Source organism: Podarcis vaucheri (assembly GCF_965113315.1).
Source record: "Podarcis vaucheri genome assembly, chromosome: 2".
Classification (NCBI taxonomy): Eukaryota; Metazoa; Chordata; class Lepidosauria; order Squamata; family Lacertidae; genus Podarcis; species Podarcis vaucheri.
Window position 1 is genome coordinate 38,292,053 of NC_138760.1, and position 22,463 is coordinate 38,314,515.

At 43.2% G+C, this 22,463-nt stretch overlaps 1 protein-coding gene and 1 long non-coding RNA gene across 9 annotated transcripts in view; both read right to left on the reverse strand.

The window, feature by feature from the left end:
* LOC309525727 overlaps positions 1 to 11,143 on the reverse strand; it is a 45,829-nt gene extending 34,686 nt beyond the window's left edge. Inside the window, exon 1 of the long non-coding RNA XR_014216510.1 lies at positions 11,039 to 11,143. This is a non-coding gene — a long non-coding RNA (uncharacterized lncRNA). The remainder of the gene's footprint in view (positions 1 to 11,038) is intronic.
* An 8,753-nt stretch (positions 11,144 to 19,896) lies between these two features.
* USH1G (USH1 protein network component sans) overlaps positions 19,897 to 22,463 on the reverse strand; it is a 36,227-nt gene continuing 33,660 nt past the window's right edge. For all 8 annotated transcript variants that reach the window (XR_014216489.1, XM_082211112.1, XM_082211107.1 and 5 more), the window contains one exon: positions 19,897 to 21,743. Coding sequence is in view for 7 of the 8 variants with exons in the window: in XM_082211112.1 (XP_082067238.1) it covers positions 21,740 to 21,743 (4 nt within the window). In the remaining variant the exon portion in view is untranslated. The remainder of the gene's footprint in view (positions 21,744 to 22,463) is intronic.

Below are 22,463 nucleotides of genomic sequence, written 5' to 3' on the forward strand. Positions count from 1 at the left end.
TGTTTATAAAGCATCCGTCCTGATTTCTTTGTACAAAGGTTGTATAACTTACCATCAATTGATGGCTATGCCACGCTTTCTTGTGCCACTGCAAGCAATCATTATCCCACACATTCCAGCACATTTTCCCACCACTTTCCTTACCGCAAAAAGTCTATTAAAAGAAAAGGTGGATTTGTTGTGCAAGAGAGCCAAATCCACTTTAATTGTGCAATGTGAATTTTCTCGTTTGCTATTGGATCCCACCTACAAACTAGCAACGGTCTGAAAACAGCCAATCAGTTCATGTGTCCAGTGTCATGTATACACATGTCCTTCTTGCATTGTAAATTAAGATGCTAATTCTATGAATGCTTATCTTTACTTATTCATAGGACACTTAAACTTATAATTGATATGTTACAAAAATAAAAACAGGCCCTGCCTGTAGGCGTTCAACTGGAAATCAACCTGTGCAGTCAAAGTGCTTTTTTAAACTTCAATTGATTTCAGTGGGAGAGAATTAAGCATGGGCTTAACTTCTGTGGATCATGCACTTAGTAAATATCATCTCAGAAAAGGCCCTCCTGCAGTGCAGTGAGGATTAAATTCTGAGTAAACATACATACAGGATGCATATGATGTAACGTTTAGTGTTTCCCAGCTCAATATGTGTTAATAAATGCTGTGTGGTGCCATAGGGATTGATCATCAGCTCTTATTGCCTCGCTTATATTACGGGAGAATCCTGTAAGGAATGAACACTGTCCAGAAGAGGAGATCTATTGCGGAATAAATTACACCAGGGTTTAGCCAGTCATCACCTCCTCTGCCCCTATTTGTCAACTCCTTTCAATGATGCTGGAGAGAAAATCCCTTGTCCCTCTCACCTTTCCTCATTCCTCTGGGCCCTTTTCCCACGCCCAGCAAATCATTCCAAAACATTTCCAGCAGCATTCCACCACATCCTTTTTCTTATTAGTGCATATTTAAATTTAATTGTTCTCAAGAGTGATTTCCCATGAAAACATGTTTTAGCACACACACACACACACCCCGGTAGCTTTTCTTTTTCGCTTTCTAAAATCATCATAGGTAAAGGTAAAGGGACCCCTGACCATTAGGTCCAGTCATGACCGACTCTGGGGCTGCGGCGCTCATCTTGCTTTATTGGCCGAGGGAGCTGGCGTACAGCTTCCGGGTCATGTGGCCAGCATGACTAAGCCACTTCTGGCGAACCAGAGCAGCGCACGGAAACGCCGTTTACCTTCCCTCCGGAGCAGTACCTCTTTATCTACTTGCACTTTGACATGCTTTCGAACTGCTAGGTTGGCAGGAGCAGGGACCGAGCAACGGGAGCTCACACGTCGCAGGGATTCGAACCACCGACCTTCTGATCGGCAAGTCCTAGGCATCAATTACTGGCATCCATGGGCATCAGATTCTCACCCCTCTCTTTTTTTTAACTTGGAGGTTGGGGGAGACGACCATTTGGGCCAAAACGAATTTCAACAGATGTACTGCTAAGTTAATAATGCAAAGGGCTGCCCTGTACGCCTGCTATTGAGCAAGAATTTTGCTAGTTCAGTAGGCAAACAGGGTAAAAGGGAAATTAAGAAGGTAATGAAATGTTTTTCTTCTGGCTTTTGTGAATGAGGCACACAATTTCGAAATGATTCTCTAGAAGGAGCCAAATTTAAGTATGTCCTTACCTGCTTAAAATGTCCCCAAGCAACTACTCAGAATTGCTTTTTTTAAAAAAATAGAAATGTGTAACTTGCGGTTTCTCTGCATTCTTTCCTTATTTTTCTGTGTTTTGAAGAGGTTGTTTGAGCAATTCCCACTGGCGCAGAACCCACATCGTGAATGCTGTACTTTCTACCACGTCAGAGTAATGGTTCAGGCCTGGTCTACACCTTGTAAAAACTGAGGTGCTGACAGTCGTATACTGATAAAAGTTATTTGGGTGCCAGCAGAAAATGGCTGCCATGGACAGTAAGAGAGACAGAGACAGAGACAGAGACAGAGACAGAGACAGAGACAGACAGACTGACTGACTGGCTGGCTGGCTGGCTGGTACTCCGTGTTGGTGAGTACTGTAACAGAAAAAAGCCCTGACATTATTTTTAAAAACAGCCTGTTCTTGAATCCTGATTCTATCTTCTGAGGTATTAGCCACCCCTCCCAGTTTGGTGTCATCTGCAGTTTTAATGAGTATTCCCTCAATTCCTTCATCCAAATCATTTATAAAAATGTTGGACAGCACCAAGCCCAGAACAGGACCCAGTAGCACCCCATATATAGGGCCTTGGTACGGTTTACCAGGATAATAGAACCATAGAATTGCAGAGTTGGAAGGGACCCTGAGGGTCATCCAGTCCAACCCCCTGCAGTGCAGGAATCCTACTCACAGCCATGTCTTGGTGGGCTCAAACCACAGTACCAGCCTTCTAGTTAACAGCCAGACACACTGACCCATTGCACCACAGGCTCCCTTAATGTGTGTGAAGAACTTTGAACACTCAAAAAATTTAGTTGTTTCTGTTTTAACTATTTGTGTTTTTATCTTGTATTTTAGTCTTTTGATGAAGGGTGGTATATAAATTTAAAAAAAGAAAGAAAAGCGTTATATAAATTTCAGTGGTTTGTACTGGTAGCAGAGAACACACGAACCCTCCAAGAGCTTATGTCATCAAAGGACCATACAAAGAGAATAAATCAACAAATGATTACTACCACTATCCTTTTGGGTCTTTGGCCTGCAATAAAGAATTGACTGATACTACTGCTATGATCATGTAGGCTTAGCACTTTTCATTTTAGAAACGGAATACTACTTTGCAGTGCTTTTTTAAAAAAAAATGTTTAGGGGTACTCTCATTTTGACTCAAGGAAATCACCATTTTATAGTTCAAATTGGGGAAAATAAATACAGTAAATAGACAAAAGTACAAAGATTCACAAAATGTTTAGGGGTATGCATACCCCTGCGTACCTCCAAAAAAAAGCACTGCTACTTTGTAACCCTCAAAAAAGTGAGATACTGGAGCTGAAGCCATCTATACATGAGTAACATGTAGTTGTGCACACACATGCACATTCAGAGGGCGTTCACACACTCAAGAATCCTGGGATCTGTAGTTTGCTAAGGGTCTGGGAAATATAGTTTTGTGCGTGGGTGTGAACTACAGTTCCCAGAATTCTTTGAGGGCAGTGATTTAAATGTATAGGATCTATGCAGCCTCAGATGTGTGTGGGCTGGTCAGGTGTCATATTGTAGTTGGTCATGCTGTTATTTCGTTGTGGCCAAACCTGGGAATTCAGGTAAGCCCTGGCCCAGCTCAAGCTCCTTACTGACCTCTAGCGGTATAAAGAAGCAAGAACAAATGGAACTGAAGCAAGCCTCAAACTTGCTTTTTAAGTGCAGAGACAGGCAATGCTGGTGGAGGCTGATGGGCATTGGAGTGCAACAACATCTGGAGGGCCACAGGTTCCCCACCCTGGTTGAAAGTGAACTTTCCAGTTCTCACTGCATATGGAGGCAGGATAGGATAGGACTGGGCAAGATCTGTGGCTGGGAAGATTTTGCAGAGGACATTTGCGGTGGCACGCACTTTCCCAGCTGGTGCTCAGAGGAAATGCATGCCCAAGTAGCAAAACAAAAAGGGCTGTTTTTGCTGTGTGTGGTTCCTTGTTGCCTGAAATGCACTCTCCAGAAACCTTTTGCTTTAATCAATGGGAGATTATCATATCGACAGAGAAATTCCCTTTTGTTGCAAAGCCAGCTCCTTGCCATTTGGGCTTCAGCTCAACTTTAAACAATAAAGAGTAAATATTGGCTCTAGTTTCACATAGTTGTTAAAAGGTGGCTGTTTTCAGCGGCCCTCCAGAGGTTGTTTAATTGAGTCCAACAATACCCAGAGAGCTACATCCACCCAGATGTAGAGTTTCTCTACTGCCGCTGCCCCCCCCCCCATGAAAAACTGAAATTAGTAATAGGGTTTTATTATTTATTCATTAATAGATTTGTACCCCACTTATCCATGGAGGCCATATATTCAAAATGGCTAACAAGAAAATCCAAAGCCTATCATAAAAACATCCAATATAATTTCAAATGAAGCCTGCTCTTATTTTGATTCCACCTGGCTGAAACCTTTTCAGTTCAAGTCAATCAAATTTCTATAACCAGTTCAGCACAAAATAGAAGAAAATAAAATGATGCTTAATTTCTTACAGGTGAGTAATACCCATTTCAGAGTCAGAGCAGAACAAGATGACCTAGTGACAGAAGCCAGTGTGTTTTAGCATTACTTTCTACAATAAATCTGATCTGCTCCAGGGTGAAGTTCCCTTTGCATCAATGGGCAGAGCTCTTATCTAGACACCACACAGAAAAGCAGCAAGTACTTTATTTCACAATTCCTTCCCCCCTCCCCTCTCCATTTCAGTGTAGAAGGAAGATGGGAGAGAATTCTCAACTGGTTTGCCCAATCACAGCCAACTTGCACCAACTAGGAGTTCTGCAGGTCATGGAAAGGGGTGGGGCTGTGGTTCAGGAGGCAGGGAATCTCATCAGGATTAAAAGTGCTATATAGAAGCACCTGCCAGAGTCATTCTGCTCTCAGTTGCCCAGTGCTGCATCATCAAACAGCTTCCTGGATCGTCTACTCAGCCTGGATTGAAGACAAACACCTGTGCTTTCTTCTTATCCCACTTACTACCTGATACGCCTACTGCAAGCAACAGACCTCAGTACATCACTTCTGTAGGGATAACCAGCACGCATCAGGGGAACAGAAAGAAGAGTGATGATGGAGCACGGTAAGTGAAGCAGGATAACTTCTTTATTGCCTTTTTTAAAAAAAAGTGGAGCTTGGAATATGCAAGATCAAGAACAGCAAAAAAGAGTTCTGGCATGCTGAAGTTTACCATTAAATAATGTACTGATTGCGTTTTAAAGGGTTTCCCCTTGTTCTGCTTTCTCTTGCTGATGAGACTGGAAAATATGGGATGTTAAATAGGTTCTGAGCTACTAGTATTTGGTTTAGCTTGTTGATGGTATTCCTGTGCCTTCCTCTGCCGCCTCCTGAAAGTTGTTGTCGTTCTCGTTTGAAGTCTCTCTGTGCTTTTTTGTGCCTTACCCATCTTTGAACTCTAGGAGTGAATGAGTAACATAACCAGAATTCTGCCTTGGTCCTCATCACACAGGAAGATCACTGGGCATTAGTAGTGGCTGTGCAGCAAAACAGTCATCCAGCTAATTTGTCACATGTACAAGTTGGGTTTCACCCTGAAATAATGTGCCACAGAAGTCAATAGTTCATCTCTTTAACTGGTTGAAACTTGATCTAAGTGCATGTTGGAGCCATCAGACATTTCCAGGACACAGGCATGGGGTGGTCAGTTATGAACTGAAAGTATCAGACAGATATCTGTCTGGGATTGTAGATCAGGTGGAGGTGATGTGATTGATAGGTTGTCAGTGGCACATGCACTTATTTCCCACCCAACTCCTCCTCCTCCTATTGCCTCTGGTCAAAGATGTTCAGTAGGGCTTTGAAATGCTGAAAGCTCATTTGGCCAGAGGTAATAGTGGTGTCAGTGCCAGCTCCAGGTTTGGCCTAGATGCCTTCAGCCAACCTTTCTCTTTTCTTCTCTGAGTTGACCCACCTTTAAACATCTCTGCCCTTTTGCTTGTCCTCACCCTCTGGACTCAAGAGAAATGGTTGCTGCTTCATTCCTGCTGCTTAAATATCCAAAGAGGACCAATGATTAGGTAGAGCCAGAGATGAAAGAGTAGCAAGGCCAGGAGGCTCTTAGCATTGATGATGGGCTCTCTGCAGGGGTGTAGACCTTGGCAAGTGCCTGATGATGATGATCATGATGATATCCTGAGCCTAAATGCCAGGGAGGAAAACCAGTGAGTGCAACTGTGAGCATCAATGGTTTTACTCTGCTATCTTCAACTCTCTTTGAGGAGGACAGGAGAAGAATCTCTTGACTATCTCCATCCTGAAATATCTATAATTCTTTGTGAGCCTCCTAGGACGGTAACACAAGAAGAGGCCTTCTCTGCAGTGGCTCCCCGTCTGTGGAATGCTCTTTCCAGGGAAGTTTGTCTGGTGACTTCCTTATACACCTTTAAGCACCAGGCAAAAATGTTCCTTTTTAACCATGCCTTTGCATGTTTTGATTGACATCCTATGCCCTTTTAAAATGGGGGGGGGGGTTGTTTCTTATATATTTTGTGGTTTTATATTTTGATTTTGTTCTGTGAACCACCCTGAGACCTCTGGGTATAGGGTGGTATACAAATTCAATAAATAAAATAAAATAAACAATAATATAAGGCCATAATGTAACTGAGGCCATAATGTAACTGAGAAAATGGAGTCACTCTTTGAAATAGATAGCAACTTGATTCCATGGCTACAACTTCTGTCTACTCAAAATTACATGCAGAACATAGATTGGAATTTAGATCTTTATTGGATCTTAGTGTTGTGCAAGCATATTTGTCCAAAATTTCAGGCAGAGAGGTTTATTGGTACTTTTTCCTTCCTTGTAGTTTATAGAGCTGTTGTATATAATTCCTTCACCATTAATGTTATGTCTGCAATCCAGCAAGTGGATTTTCAGGCTTCATTCCTCTTTGTTTCACCATACATAGGTCTTATTTTATTTTCTGCAAAGCTCTCATTTATTTCAATAGAATGTACAGTACGGGTGCTTCCAAACTACCGCTATTTTGGGATGGAATTCAGTCACAGACCAGCAAATTCAGGTTGTGCAATGGTAGTTGAGGTTAGGAATTGTGCAACAAAACTTCTTCCCAAAAAGTTCAGGCTTTTTGCTGTAAGGCAAGTGATGGGGAAATGAACCAGAAAGTGTGGGATAACACCTGTGTCTTCCAACCCCTTTGGAAACAAATCAGGATGACTGCCGAATAAATGGTTTTTGCTTGAAGAGGCCTCAATGTCATGCAGGCTTGCTTGTAGTCCACACATTTCCCACTGGCTTTTATCTTTCCTTTCTTATTTGTCTTGCAAAGCAGACAGCTTTGAAGCCATTTAGGGAGATAACTAAGAGTGCAATAAATACCACAGGGAGAGAGAGAGACTAAAATTTTTATTAGTTAGTAAAACATGGAGGCATAAAAGCAGAATGGTGACCACAACTATTTTTCCCAAGAAAAGAAGAAATGGGGCAGGGGTGTGTGTGTGAAGCATTGTTGCTTGGGAGTGGAAAGTTCAAATGTCACCTTACACTCTAAGTAAGCAGCTTCAGAGCCGCACAGCAAGATTCATAAAACTTTTAGGGCAACACCTTTCCCATAAGATGTCTTAAATGCCAGATGTCCTGTTTAATTTCCTTGTGGGTCCCAATTTTGCAGAAAGGAAGTGGGTTATAAGTCTCCTCGATGGCTATGTCTTCCAGTTAATTATTTGGGATCCGAAATAACTAGCTTCAGTAGAAGTAAATTGCACACTAATGTTTTGAGGACAACAGCCTTGCAGATAAATCTTACGCTGTCTACAGGCAGCACTTTATTCCATTTACTCAATGTTTATTACCTGTTAATTTCTGCAGTGAGGCTGATACTGACCCAAGCAAGCATGCATAAAAATGCAACCTTGGCTTCCTCACCGTTAAACATTATCTCCCCATCTCAGTCAGCCAGTCTCAGGGCCCCTCCTGCCTTGTATGTGTTTGCCTTTTTTGCTGTGACACGCCACTGATGCAATAATTGTGCATTAGTGGTGGATTTACTCTGGACCACCCGCACATTGTTCTGTTTTATTAGCTGCTCTGCTCTGCTTCCTCTGTGTTACTGCATTATAGCCATCCGGACAGGCACTTTTGCACTACAGTGGTACCTTGGTTCTCAAACTTAATCCGTTCTGGAAGTCCGTTCCAAAACCAAAGCATTCCAAAACCAAGGCATGCTTTCCCATAGAAAGTAATGCAAAACAGATTAACCTATTCCAGACTTTTAAAAACAACCTCTAGAACAGCAATTTAACATGAATTTTACTCTCTAACGAGTCCGTTGATCCATAAAATGAAAGCAATAAACAACGTACTGCAGTCACTCAATCAATCAATCAATCAATCAGTAGCTGAACTGAGTTCCACACAGTCACAAAAACAAAACAAAACAAAAAAGTCACAAAAACGTAAAATAAATAGCAAAAACAGACAGACCTCAGCGTAACGCTCAAAGCAGAAGTGTGGCACTCAAATCGGAAGTGTTAACACTCAAAACAGAGTATGTTCAGCTTCCGGAAAAAGTTCGCAAACCGGAACACTTACCTCTGGGTTAGCACTGTTTGGGTTTGAGTACCAAGGCATTTGAGAACCAAGGTACCACTATATAGCACAATAAGAATGGGACAAAATAAATAAATAAGCCAGAATACTTGTGGTATGAAAAATTACAGGATTTCAGCAGACACAAAATGAGGCAGTATGCCTGCCCCGAAACATTTGCAGGCACAAATAGGACTGAAAGCAAGATCGCATATACCTATGCCATCTGTCACGGATGCTCTAGCTGAGATTCCTGCATTGCAGGGGGTTGGACTAGATGACCCTTGGGGTCCCTTCCAACAACAACTGTTGTTGTTGTTGTTATAGCCCACCCACCTTGCTGGGTTTCCCCAGCCACTCTGGGCAGCTTCCAGGACTTATAAAAACATAACAAAACATCTGCAATGCTATGATTCTAGCCCAATACTATCGCAAACACAAACACAATGAAAAGGATGTATGGAGAAGCCCTATGATCCTTTTAAAAGATTAGAAAGACAGGATGGCACAAGATTGCACCTTAAGCTGCATGTCCAGTGACCACACTATGGGCTTGGGAAAGATGTGGGGCCATAACTTCTATCCAACTTTGCATATGGTTTAGCAGTTAAACTTTAACTCATCTGCTAGCGTGGACTAAAGTATATTGTCCATTGATGAGCTATGTTTGGTCTGTGTTTTGCCCAAACCCCTATGGCCACGTGAAGGTAGACCTGGGAACAAATGAGGAGGGGAGTGGCTTGATTTACCACAGGCACTTCTGCATGACCGAAAGAACTCCTGCAGAGTCTCCAGCTTGGTGCAAATACTTCCAGTTGCAATGGGTGTAATTAACTCAGAAGCACTCTCTGTTGCTAGATATCAGCAAGGGCTGAGTCACAGGGAGGAGACACCAAAATGACTAGGGTGAGCACATGCAGTGACTCTAGCTGGGATGCCAAGAGTCTATTAGTGGTTCAGGCATTTGTGTTTCCTTGAAAGGCTCTTAGGCACAATACTGGCATCTCTCCATCTCCATCAACTCCACATTGTTTGTTCTGTGGCTGGTTCTCCCTTGCATTCCTGTGTGGCGGATAGGTAAGGCGGCGTTTATGGATCTGCGCTACCCATAGCAGGCAATCTTAGGTACTTGAGGCTGCAATCCATGTATACTTATAGTTGGGAGTAACTCCCATTCAGCTTAATAAGGTTTACTAGGGTGCTGAGCTTCTCTGCTGTAGTGTCTCAGTGGGCAAAGCAGGTAGATTTCCAGAACCCAAACCTGATCCTGAAAGAAGAAGTAGGAGGGATCTATAAGATTGTACTAGTTTCTCTTCCCTTCCTTCACATGTTTTGCTAACTCTCTTGTAAACTGGTTTCCAGCACCCAGTTGACTTCTGTTGGCTTTGGCCCATAATTTTCCAGCTGTAAGTATCTGTGAGAAGGGAGGAGACTGCCAGTATCCACGTTTCAGCCTTGTGACATTTGGCAAGTCAACTCCCAGAGTCATCATGCCAAGCATACCTGTCATAGGTATCATAGGTGCCAGATTGCCTCTTAATTTCCAAATCTGATCTCCCGGCTGCAGAGACATGCTGGAGACTCAGTGAAAATATGGAGCAGGGGGACGCAGTTTTAAATCCTTGCAATTCTATCAGATTATGGGCTTCCCTTACCCACCCAAGATGAGAATTACATAGGAACTCTGTGCCGGGATATGAAATGATGACCAGGTTAAAGGACCAGCTATGAGAGTGCTCTTTTCCAGATTACATGAAGGAGCGGTGGGTGTTTTGAGATGCCAAACGCTGATCCCATTATTTTCATTATTATGTATTTATATACCGCCTTTCCTTTTAAGAAGAAACACCAAAGCAGTTCACAAACCACAATCAACCACAAAATAACAAGAATAAAACCAAATGGTAAAAATGCAGCCATACAGGTCTAGCACAGGTCTTCCAAAGCTCTGGAGCAATAAAATCATTTCCTAGGCAATGAAGTAGATCCCATGTTTATGAAGAAATAAAATAAGGTCTTTTTTATTCTAATGCAATGGTTTGGCTCTCAACACTTCTTCTAAAAGAGACGCATGTTAGAGGTAGCTGCAAAATGCGATCAAAGTGATGAGGTGACAAATATACACATGGCAATAATCTGCAATGGATTTTATCACTTCATTTGAAAATTGGGAACGCTCATATTTATGTAAAAACTCCAAACTGGTACCACCACTTTTTAAACCATTCCCCCCCCCACTGCCACAACTTTTATTTAGCATAGCCCACAAAGAAAATAAAATATTATTTGCTGCATAGTTGCAGATTTAACTGGTGATTCAAGCATGCATTTTTTTCTTTCATGATTCCACAGCTGCCCCCTCGCCCAAATGAAATATTTGTGCAGATCAGGATTCCTCAGTTTCATCACAGAAAAAGGATACATAATCCCAGGTTTCTAGCTCTTAAGACTGCCATGGAAAGCTTAAAAGAGGGTGAATCTCAGAAACCACAATATGAGTTAGGGATGGGTATTAGTGCCCAGCCTTTTGTCCCTCCCTAGGGCTAGCAGAATAAGCATCAGAAGCAAGGATGTTGCAACACTTTAAGTGGCATACTATGTCCTGTCATAAACCTTGGGGGCAGGGGATATAGTACACAACACCGTCACCTATTACAGTTTTGAAGTGGCACATATAAAATAACCCACAGAATTAATCTTACAGATGCTAAAATTTTACACTCTGAAAAAGATCAACTGTACTCACCCAAAGCCAGACCAGATTTCCTTTTTTGTTTAAATGCTTAGGGCCAGATTCAATGAAGCTTTTGCGCTAGAAGAAGCCAGCGCAACGAATCCTACTAGGGCAATGCTAGTACATTGTCACATTCCAGCCAAGCAAAGGACAGGGTGTGGGAAGAGTCAATGGGCCGCCTCAAGAGGCCTGGAGGGCTTCACTCGTCTCCTAGGCCCGAGATTTCCTTTCCTTGCTGCAAAATATGCAAGGTCCCCAGCCGATTTGGGCCATGCAACAAGCATTCACTTTTGCTTAATCACCAGTTTCCTCAGCCCCTCCCCTAAAAAAAAAACCCCATTCTATACTGAAACCCGTCCCAGGTTGAAAACAATGTAGGGTGGAGTGATTTGGTCCAAGCCCCATCTTCTCTTTGACTCACATTATTCTGCTTCCTTCCTCTAAAACTTCTCTTGATTTCAAGCCAGGAAGGATCATTGCAGAGCTTCTTTTCACGCCTTCCTACTGAACTGCTAAATAAAGGTGGGACTGGGAGCAAGATCACTACAGACCTGTCCTCCCCCCTGACAAAACAGTCCGGGAGAGATGGCTAAATTGTGGCCCTCCAGTTGTTGTTGGATTCCAGCTCCCAGCAGCCCCAGCCAATATGGCCAGTGGTCAAGTATGAGGGAGGTGTCGCCTGACAGCAACCGGGGCACCACAGAGTTCCTCATCCTGCATTGCAAGAGCAACACCTAGAATTTGGGTCTTTTATTGTGAGCATATCGGGTTTGGTGCATATCCCTCACACCCTTAGAGTGAATGGAGATCTCATAAGCCAGTAGCAGCTCATGCCATGGGGACAACACTAGTCCCATGACTGTGGAACCAACTGTTGCTAGACGCACCAATTAATCGTCAACATACCTCGATTTTCTCGTTTTTGTGAATAAGGAAACCAAGTCACACAGGAAACGTAGTGAGGTGTCGGGAAATCTCGCCTTGAGTGCCTGAGTTCTACCTCAGTGTTCCCTTGAACCAGTCAGATGGAAACAGGTGGAATGCCAAGGAGGTGACTCCATTTTATTTGTGGCTTCCATCACACCAGACTAATGAAGGGATAATACTGTGAGAAAAATGCTCTGCTCCCTGAAGGTCTAGCACATGGTGAAGTTGTTTTCTTCTTCTTCTGAGTAGCATGAAATGAAATTTTAAAATACATAGACTCAAATACACCCCCACTCCTGATTTAGTGCTTTGAAGGTCCACAGCAGGAGCCTGAAGCAAGTGGAAACCGGTGAAGTTGGAATGATATTGGGAGTTATATGCTCTGTGAAGTGAACCCATGTTAAGGGTCCTCCAGACTGCAAATCCACAACCCCTTCATGCTCAAATGAAAAGGCTAAAGCTCATATCAGCTGTATTAGACGTTTGGAATAAACTGGTTTTCATCCAACTTCAGCTCTGCTGGGCTGTGAAAATACTAGTTTGGATGAGACGCTAGTGTAATGAAGAGCAATGAGGCCTATTTAGCTGAAGAACATAACCATGCTGGATTAGGTGTTTCTTTTTCGCCTGCCCTGTTTTAAGCTGCACAGAGCCCCTTGTTTTAACAGACGGGAGGGGGGGTTCCTAAAAAATCTCATAAGCCTCAACAAACTACAGTTCCCAGGATTCTTTGGGGTCCAATAAATCTTTGATATAAGCTTGGATTTATAAACCATTGGTGCCATAAATAAAAGCTGGGTGCTAAAAGAAATGTGAACCAGCAACCACTCTCCTTGTGAACTCAGTTATCAGACTGCAAGAGAATTCAGTGTATAGCAGATTTTAAATAAATACATTTTCAAATAAAGTAAGTTGAACCAGTAGATGCTAAACCTAGAATAGTGATAAGGCTGTGCTGCCTATGTGGACTGATTTTATCCTTGCCCTGTAGTGGTTAGAACAGTTGATGTGCCTCCAGAATCCGTGTGTGTGTGTGTGTGTGTGTGTGTGTGTAAATTTATTGTTACTTATGGTTATGTTTGTAGCAGCACATTCCTCTTATAAATACTTGACGTTTTGGTTCTGAATGTCTGGTTTCATTACTGTCCTCTGTACACCATGGTTTTTGCCGCCTCCCTTTATTTGTAGAGCCACTTTGGTGTTGGTGGGAGTGGCAATGGCAAGATGTCTTTCCAAGATCCAGCAGCTTTTCTTCCTCTCTTGAGTATCCCACAAGGTGAGGCAGTCTGAATAGCTGCCAACTTCTGACATCCCTACGATTCTCTCCAAACAGGTTTGCCTAGTCTGGGCATGAGAGGGGAAAAACCTTGAGCTGAGCTGTTCATTTTGTGGCTTCTGTAGTACTACTGACATCGCTTCCTGGCTTCTCTCGATGGCTTCCTCCTGGGCTCTTCTTGCCATGCTGACCTGTCCTTACACCCCAATGGAAACAAATTGCCAAGCTTAACAAATGGAGCTCTTTAATGCAGTGGTAACATATATCCACAAAACCCTACCTTAGGCTGGTAGGTCAGCCATGCATCGTCTCAAAATGGGTGGAACAGAGAGCTATGAATCTCCAGAGTTTGTGGATTTAAAATCTGGCCTGCTAAGTCTCACATTGATTGACTTTGGTTTGTTGACTTGAAAAGTTTTTTAAATCTTGCTGCAGAATCCTTTGATGATCTCAGCCTGGCTTTTCTTTTCTCGTCATAGGAACCTTTTCCACAACCCTCTTCTCCCTCCTATATTACATCATAGAGCCGCTCTTCCATTGGGATTGGTTGCATCATTTTTCCGACTTTCCAGCTGATAATACCCAAAGTCTGCTTTGGGTGAATCTACACACGGGGGGCGGGGGGGGGATGCTATAAATAAGTCAGAAATTGAATCGTTATAACAAACGAGAAAAAAAGCTATGTAAAAATCGCTTCGTTGTTTGTTTGTTTTTGCTCTCTGGTGCCATCTTGCATGTTTATAACGAATTCAAAATCTTGGTTTTTTACTAATGTAGCTGAGTCCTTTGTCTGTGATACTGTTTCTCTTGAGAAGTTAGAGCCAGTTGGATATTGTTCTGAAACCGGGATGCCAACTAAATCACAATCCTGGTGATATCCTTAGTCTTTATCTTCAGGAGTGTCCGAGTGGGCTGGCAGCAAGTTTCCACTTAGAAAACCAGCAGTTTGGGCTTAGCATAAGAACCCCAGAATCAGGGGATTGTTGAGAATGAGATAAATCAAGCAGTCCTCTGATCCACGCTCCAAGGCAAAAGATGCACCAGACATTTAAGCATCCCTAGGAGATGAGCACAAGATATTCAGACGGCAATGTTCTGCGATCAGTTTACCCACCACGCAGAATTGCAGCATCTCCCGGGGGTTGGAATAACCTACATTCTTGATTAACACACCGCAAGGTTGCACAACATTTCTGTGGAAGGAAGCAAACCTTTCTGCTGAAACTTCAGGGGATACTCAAGTAGGCAGATTGTAATTGCTCAATTTGGGAAGAACCCAAAAACACCTGCAGTGTTTCAGGACACCAGCGAGCAAGGTTTTGATCTTCTACTTTCCCTAGGTCACTGCACAAGCATAAAGAAGTGAGCCGTAGTAGGGCATTCATTCAGGCGTCTCACTGGGAAAACCTGTAAGTCCAAAGCTTGCATGTTATAGAAAGTATGTGGAAGTTAACTTAACGTGCAAAAAAAAAATCAAAACGGAACTAAATTTCTGATACTCAAACTTTCATAGCTAGTTTCCTTTGCTTTAGTGTGCATGTGCCAAACATATATCTTGAACAATTAGAATACAACCCAAAAACACATTCGGGTACAATACTTGTAAAAGGTTGGTGTGGTGTGATAACACACACAGTTGACTTCTATAGACAGGGAAAGCAAAACTTCAGTTACCATACTAGCACATAACAATGTGCTCTCTTAAATATGGGGGAGCAGAATATATTTCCACTACATTTTGTTACCTCACTCTATGTGGATAGAGTTCTTTCTGATATATGGGAGGCCACAAAGAGAAATGACTGGACCTGCTTTTGCAGTAAGAAAGACAAAATTGATAGGTGCAAGAGAAAATTATTTGATAAGCAGAGTTCTACATTTCCCACCATGTTTTGAATATACTTCTCCTGGGGAAACTAGTCAGCTTTTAAATTTGAAACTAAAATTCTGATTCAGTTCAATTTCTTCCATCTTACTCCAGAGCAAATCACATCTATGCAGTGCAAATTAAAGCATGTGGTATCGTCGTCACCCCCCCCCCCTGAATCCTGGGAACTGTAGTTTGTTAAGAAAGATGGGAATTGCAGCTCTGTGAGGAGTACAGAACTTCTACCAAGATTCTTTGGAGGAAACCATGTGCTTTAAATGTATGGTTTGCATATGAGACAATTGTACAGGCTAACCTGCTGTATACATTGAGAGAGAGAATATCTTGCCTTTACAATCAGGAAATAGAATTAAACTTTCTTGCCACTGTGCAGCTATGAAAGGAGACTTATCTGGAAAGAGCTTGAAACCAAGAGTACTGTTTTCTCAAACAAGATACCAGGTAGTTTCCCAGAAAAATACTGTGTTTAGAAACCAGCCTGGTATCTTATTTCCTGGTGTCGTCGTTTTTAACTGTTTTAACCTCCATAGTCAGCATGCCATACAGTTGCATATTCTGGTGGGAGGGATTTGGATTTGAGTAGACCCATGGGATAGTCTTGGGTAACCCTCACCCATAAAATAATAAGAGAGATGGGTGGGGATTGTAAAGTAGATTGGCTGGTGTCATAAGTGTCATAAGAAGCAGTCATATTTTTAAATCCATGGGACGTCTTTACCAAGGCGACAAAAGGCCTATATAGAAATGCTGAAGAAGGAATAGGAAGTTTTGCCTGTAGGAAAGGACAGTTGTTTTCTCGTTGTTATGAAAAGAACCAATTAAAGGCCGCTCACAGTCTGAAGCAGTTTCTGCCTTGGAGGCAAAATACTTAAGCGTGTTGGAAGGGGTGAAACCTCTACTGGCCTGTGTGCTGGTTTCACAAGATGCCTCTCCAGAATGCATTTGCTACAGCCATAAATAATGGGCATGCAAATCAGCACGTGTGGCGGTGGCCCTGCCTGGTTGACCTACCAGTTGTGCTTCCTTTCAGCAGCAGCCAATGAGCCTGTTTCGGCATGTGAGTGTCACCAAGCAAAAGCAGAACACCAGCCCCAAGATTCCTCTGTTCTTGCATATATTGTCTCCAGCTAGGATCAGGACAGCGATAGCTCTCTGACCTTCCGCCTGTTTTCTTTCAAAAGCTAGCCCGGCAAAGCCTTCATCACAAAAGACTTGAATCACCTATGTCCCGATTCCCCAAAGGCTCTCTCCTTCCAGGAGAGCCCTGCTTTGTGGAATAATCTCTTTAACAAAATGAAAGCTACTTGGCCAACTATTTTATCTAACAAAGCCAGACCTCTGTGGCAGGTTTGACCAGTTGAGCAGGCCCCCCACCCTATTTTCCAGACCCCAGCCTTAAAAAAAAATGAGCCTGGGAAGTATCCGAAGGGGACATCCAGACCAATCCCTCCCCTAAAAAAAATTCCAATTCTCATTAGCCCAGCCAGCATAGCTGAAGGTCAGGAATAATGAGAATTGTAGTTCAGCAACTTTATTAATGGCTGAACAAGTTTCAAGTGAAGGCACTCTCCAGCACCTTGCAGGTGCTGGCCCCTCTTGCCCTGGTTTCACCTTTCCCAACCAGACACCTTCCAGATGCTTTGGACTACAGGACCCATCATTCCTAAACATGGGCCATACAGGCTTCTGGTTAATGGGAATTGTAGTCTAATAACACTGGGAAGGTACCAGGTGAGGGAAGGCTATCTAATCTTTCTTTTCTTTTCTTTTCTTTTTTTTGAGGAAGGAGAATGGGGCATTTGCATTGACCAGATAGCAAAGGGGTTACAGCCTTATCTTTTAACCAAAGGAAAAAGGATATACAGTGGTACCTCTGGCTACGAAGTTAATTCGTTCCGGAAGTCTGTTCTTAACCTGAAACCGTTCTTAACCTGAGATACCACTTTATCTAATGGGGCCTCCCTCTGGTGCCGTTGCGCCGCCACTGTGTGATTTCTGTTCTCATCCTGAGGTAAAGTTCTTAACCCGAGGTACAACTTCCGGCATAGCGGAGTCTGTAACCCGAAGTGTTCGTAACCCGAGGTACCACTGTACTGTGCTTGAGGATAGCTGGAGACCCCAGGAAAGTAGCATAAAACAATCTTAAAATCAAGTTGTAAAATGGGTGTTTCTCAGCACCAGTGGACTGCACCTGCATATCTTTAAACTTGGAATACATGGTCAATGTGTCCTCTTCATCTCTCCCCGTATCATGTGAAATGGACAATTACCAATGGGCCACCAGTGTTGAAGCAGCTCAATAGCAGAACTGCCGTTCTTGCAGAACTGCTCAAAATTCTGCAGCAAGGTCTGTCGCCCCCTTAGCTGGCAGGGTTTGACTCGCAGCAGCAAACACACACCTACAGTACCTCCAGAGGTTTCCAAATGCCGCCTGTAATGGGCGCAGCTTCTTTTTGCCTCACACCCCCTCATTATGCTAGCCTGTCAGTTAAGATCTCAGATGCTTCCACAGCTGGAGACACTCCTGCTAAGTAACTGCTTAGTATTGGTTTCACTCCATTTTGCGTGGTATGGACTGAGAAAGGGAGGGAGGAACAAATGTCAATCATCGTGTCATGAAACAAATCCTGGAATGGAGCAAAGAGGTTGCCAGGGACACAAGGCTTCGGTCTGAGTTTTGCAAAAGGTCACCCTGTTAAGGGCTGTCCGCACAGTCTGGGAAATCTAAGAACTGTATACACACACATGTGTGTGTGTGTGTGTGTGTGTGTGTGTGTAAAATATATTCATCATTGCACCTTCATTTAATATGTTACACTTCCAAACATTAAGGCACTGCCATTTTAAGAGACCTAACAGGATTTGTGTCATTTATATAGTAGAAATCAAATTGATAAAGCTTCGTTTAACTCAGAATGCCCTCTTTTCTTTTGCTGCAGGCAGCAAAATGTCTTAAGACTGTGTTTTTATACGTCCACCATGCTCTGCTTTTACTGTATATCTCTTGAGGAATGGCTGTTTAGCCCAGTGTCGAACAATATCTGAAGGGCACTGCATCAACTGCCCATGCTGTGCACACTTCCCTGGTAGTCAGGCCTATGGATATACTTCCAAGTAGGAATGCATGCGACTGCACTTTATATCTTCGAGATCAGCAGCAAGAAAAAAGCCACACCTGTCAGAAAGGAAGGTAGATTCCAGTACAGTAATTCCTTTATCAGCATTCTCCAAGCAGAGCCAGTAGATCTATTGCACATATAGAGAGTGTGGGGGGGGAGAGAGAGAGATGCCCTGGAGCATACAAAACGCCTTCATGTTTAATTTGCAAGTTCTGAAAACACCCCAAATGGCTGGCACTCCTATTGCACCACCACCAGTCCCCACCCCCAGTCACACCGAAAGAGCACGCCTAGGCTGCTGGCCGGCCTAGATATAGAAAGCATGACAGGGCATGCTTTTGCAGAATTGTTGTCAGATGTTTCTAGTGCTTCTTTTCCAGCAGAGGGTGCAATCGCACTACCAATTCTATAGTCCATTAACAGGGAGTGGTTTAGGAGCAAACAAGGTGAAAGCCAGGACTCTACTACAGAGAGCTATTTCAAGACCGGCTGGCTATGCTACTGGTCTGGTGGTGTGGAAAAAGAGAGAGACACGCACAAGACGACTGCAGTTGTGAGTGTTCACTCACTGTGTTTGTTATATGTTTACATAGAATAGCCACAGACTGTGCAGATTGTATTTCTTTGTGGACATTTTGTCCCATAGCCTACGTTTTATTTCCTGGGTGGAAAGCCCAGTTCCTATTATCATCTGTTGAAGAGTTCTACTGATGTGGCTTCACAAGTTGTCATTTGGGGTACACTGATCTGTCATGCAGTGCCTTGTACCAATAAGCGTCCCGATTCACCAGCTGTTATGTTCTGGGAACGTGCTCAGCTGCAGTGTCACACCTTCCTTAAGCCAGGTGTGCTTGGCCACCTCACCCCAGATGCTCACCAGTCTGCAAAAGCTGAAGGCAAGAACAGCTGGACTGCAACCCAAACATTAGAGAAACAAGCCATGGTTTGTTTGGTCACCTATGGGGCAACTCAGCACTGGTTCAGCAATTAGCTGTGAATTGGGCCAATGTCAAAGCTGCCACAAGGCTGTTTGCTGGGCCCCCAGTACTGAGCATACACTTCTGGAAAACGCACCTTAACGTCTGTGAAATGACCCACAGTGAGATTATATGGGTGAACAAGGATTCAACTTCCTCACCTTCATTGCATAGCAATGAAACTCAATATCAGCTGAACACTGGGACCTGCACAACCCTATGCAAGTTCTGGTGATCGCTACATTTTTGCTGTCTGCAACAAATCAAATCCATTTTTGCTGTCTGCAACAAATCAAATCCACCTTAAAAGTGTTTGTGAGAATCAGCATTTCAGAAAGCTGCAGCTGCTGGAATCTCTTGCTTTCTTCAGCAGTGTTGTGCTCAATCTATTGCTCCATCTCAGTAGAGCTACTACCTATGAGAAATGGGGCTTCATGCCAGGCTCAAAGCGCCTGGAATGAGTGATGCAATGGTCTCTCTGGCTTGGAAACAGAGCAGGAATGGAGTCAGTGGGCTTCATTTTGGCCAAAAACTGGAATTACTGGGATCTGGCTATACTAAAATACTGCCCTTGTTCTAGTCCCAAATGATGCAATTTGCATTTAAAATAAACCTGCAGGAAACGTACCTGGAAGCAGCCTCCTCTTCTAAATTGCAATCATGAAAGACAAACTACGCCAGGTTCTTTTTATTAAAAATATTGTAATCAGGCAGTGGCAGGGAATAGTATGCACATGGTATAATAAATAAGCAGTAAACAACAGGGTCCTTTTACGGGTTGGATATACATACATACAAGGAATACAAAACATACCAAACATCCACAGACGATAGGAGGTGTACTGTAAATGCACAAACATTTACCAAACTGCAGCCCAATTCTATGCACATTTACTCAGAAATGAGTCCCTGTTGGATTGTAAAATTGACTTCGGCTCATGCAATAGGACTTCACCTTCTCCCTCTCCCAGCCCTCTTCACACCTCAGAATATGTGTTCTGGATGGTGGGGACTCCCCATCCAGAGCAAAATTTGGGTGTGCACAGGAGAGAGAGAGAAGGAAGCAGTGAAGGCCCACTGTGCAAGAGAAGGTTTGCACAACATTGGATTCCGTCCACTGATGTTCAGTCAGGCTTACACATAAGATTGCAGCCTGAAAGATATACACTGTAGATATGGTCGGGCACAAGAGAGTCATGTAAAGTGGAGAAAGGGAAACAGTTTCTCTCCATGATCTCAAACCACACAACACTTGCTCCAGAGAAATCCTACTGAATAAAAGTAGGCTTGAGAATTGCAACCAAGTTTAGGTTGTTCGTTTAATGGCTAATATAAACAAAGAGCTTGGCTAAAATTCAGTTTACCACAGTTTAAATTTGCCCAGTATTGGTCCTTTGGATTCAAACCACATGCATATGTGATCAGATGCTCTTAACTGCTGTCAAATGACAGTGGCACAGGGGCGGCGGCTGTGGGCAGGATTCCTTCATTCCTAGGGGGTTAGACTAGATGACCCTCTACAACTCTGTGAGTGGAGGGACCTATGTTTACACATGGCAATAAGCTGTCCAGTGCTGAAAGGTCTGCCCCTATATTTTGTCAGTGGAGTTTTCTTCACCAATCCCATTGGTATGGCTTAGCTTGTTTTACCTTTATTTAAAACGTTGCAACAAAGCCTTTGCAAAACTGATGAAGATACATCACCAGGAGAAGTTCTGTAACATAGACCAGCCCATCCATTAGCAAAAATATAAACCTTGTGGGGAAAAGAGGTTTAAGATAGTGTGTGTGTGTGTGTGTGTGTGTGTGTGTGTGTGTTCCTTCCAGTCACAGTAAGTGAAAGCAGCAGGCATAAAGACAAGGCAGGCATAAAAAATAAACTAATTCCACTCATGCCTATTTCCATACATTTGCCTCCCACTCCAAGTCATGCAGCCTGAACTGTGCAAAGTTACTTGGAAAAAGAGCAATTTCCCTAGAGTTCTCAGAGCAGGAAATGCAGGTGAGCTCCTGCTCAACTTGGCCCTAAGCATGGTGGCTTCACAATGTGATAGCCAAAGTTACAATACTGGTGGGATTCCACTGACATTGCAAATCTTGGTGGTGGTAATCACAGAGTCGTGAAGGTTTGGTTCAAATGAAGCTCCTTCATCCGTCGCTGTTCATATAGGATAGGCCTGGAAAACCTGTGGTGGGGGAAAGTGTTCAACAACAGCTGGAGCGCCACAGGCCCTGTAAGTCCTGTTGGACTTGATGGGGCTTACTTCTGAGTAGACATGTATAAGTCTGCATGGTTAGATTAGTGTAGTGCAACTCATGTCCCCAAAATGCTCTTAAGCAGGAGGCTGTTCTCTGGCAAAAGTCTGCAGGCAGGAAAGCAGAGAAAGGAAGCTGAGAGGTGGTTAGAATTGGGCCTTTTATTATGGCGTTCATTATTTCCCACTGTTAGGATCACTGGGAGATGTTTTCTGGCAACTTAGAACTGGGGTTTTGTTTTTCTGTTCATTTCTTGTTCCTTAAAAACAGCTATCTGCAACGGAGAGAAGAAATTTTGTTAACGTAAAAGGACATTAAAGTACAATTACTGAACTTTTCAGGGCTACAGAGTCATCACTGATACAAAAGTATGAAGCAACAAAAATATTACTGGTATCTGTGAGAAGCCCATTGTAAATCCAGCATTCCACAAAACGTTTCTCAAAGCTGCCTAGGAGATTGCAGTTCCTGTCCTCCATTCTTTGCAACAAGTAAAGATGCGTACTTAAATCTTCAGACCTACTTTACAAATAACCACTTGAGGCTAGGAATAAGAATGGGATAACAGGCTTGCGGTTTACCAAGAAGTGGCACAGGTTTTTAATGCCAACACTATGATTAATTGAAGGCTCCCATGCTGTCACATAAGAAATATATTATCTGACGGCAGCCACTGATTAAGTAGATGAGAGTCTGCTTACAAAGCCAGATCTATCTGTTCTTCAGACCAACCACCTGAATACTATTTTTGCCTCTTAAGGGATGGTGGGGAAACTCTGGCCTTCCATGAGCCTCAGCCAGCACAATCCAATGTACAAGAATTATGGTCTAGCATATGTAGTCTAGCATATGAAGGGCTATGAGTTTCTCATGCCTGCTTTAAAGCTACCAACAGGCCCGAACTAGCTGTTGGACAGGTACAAATAGTATGGGACTATGGGCCAGTAAGCAACAGCCAAAGGGAAGTCTCCCCACCACCACACAAGATGCTCCT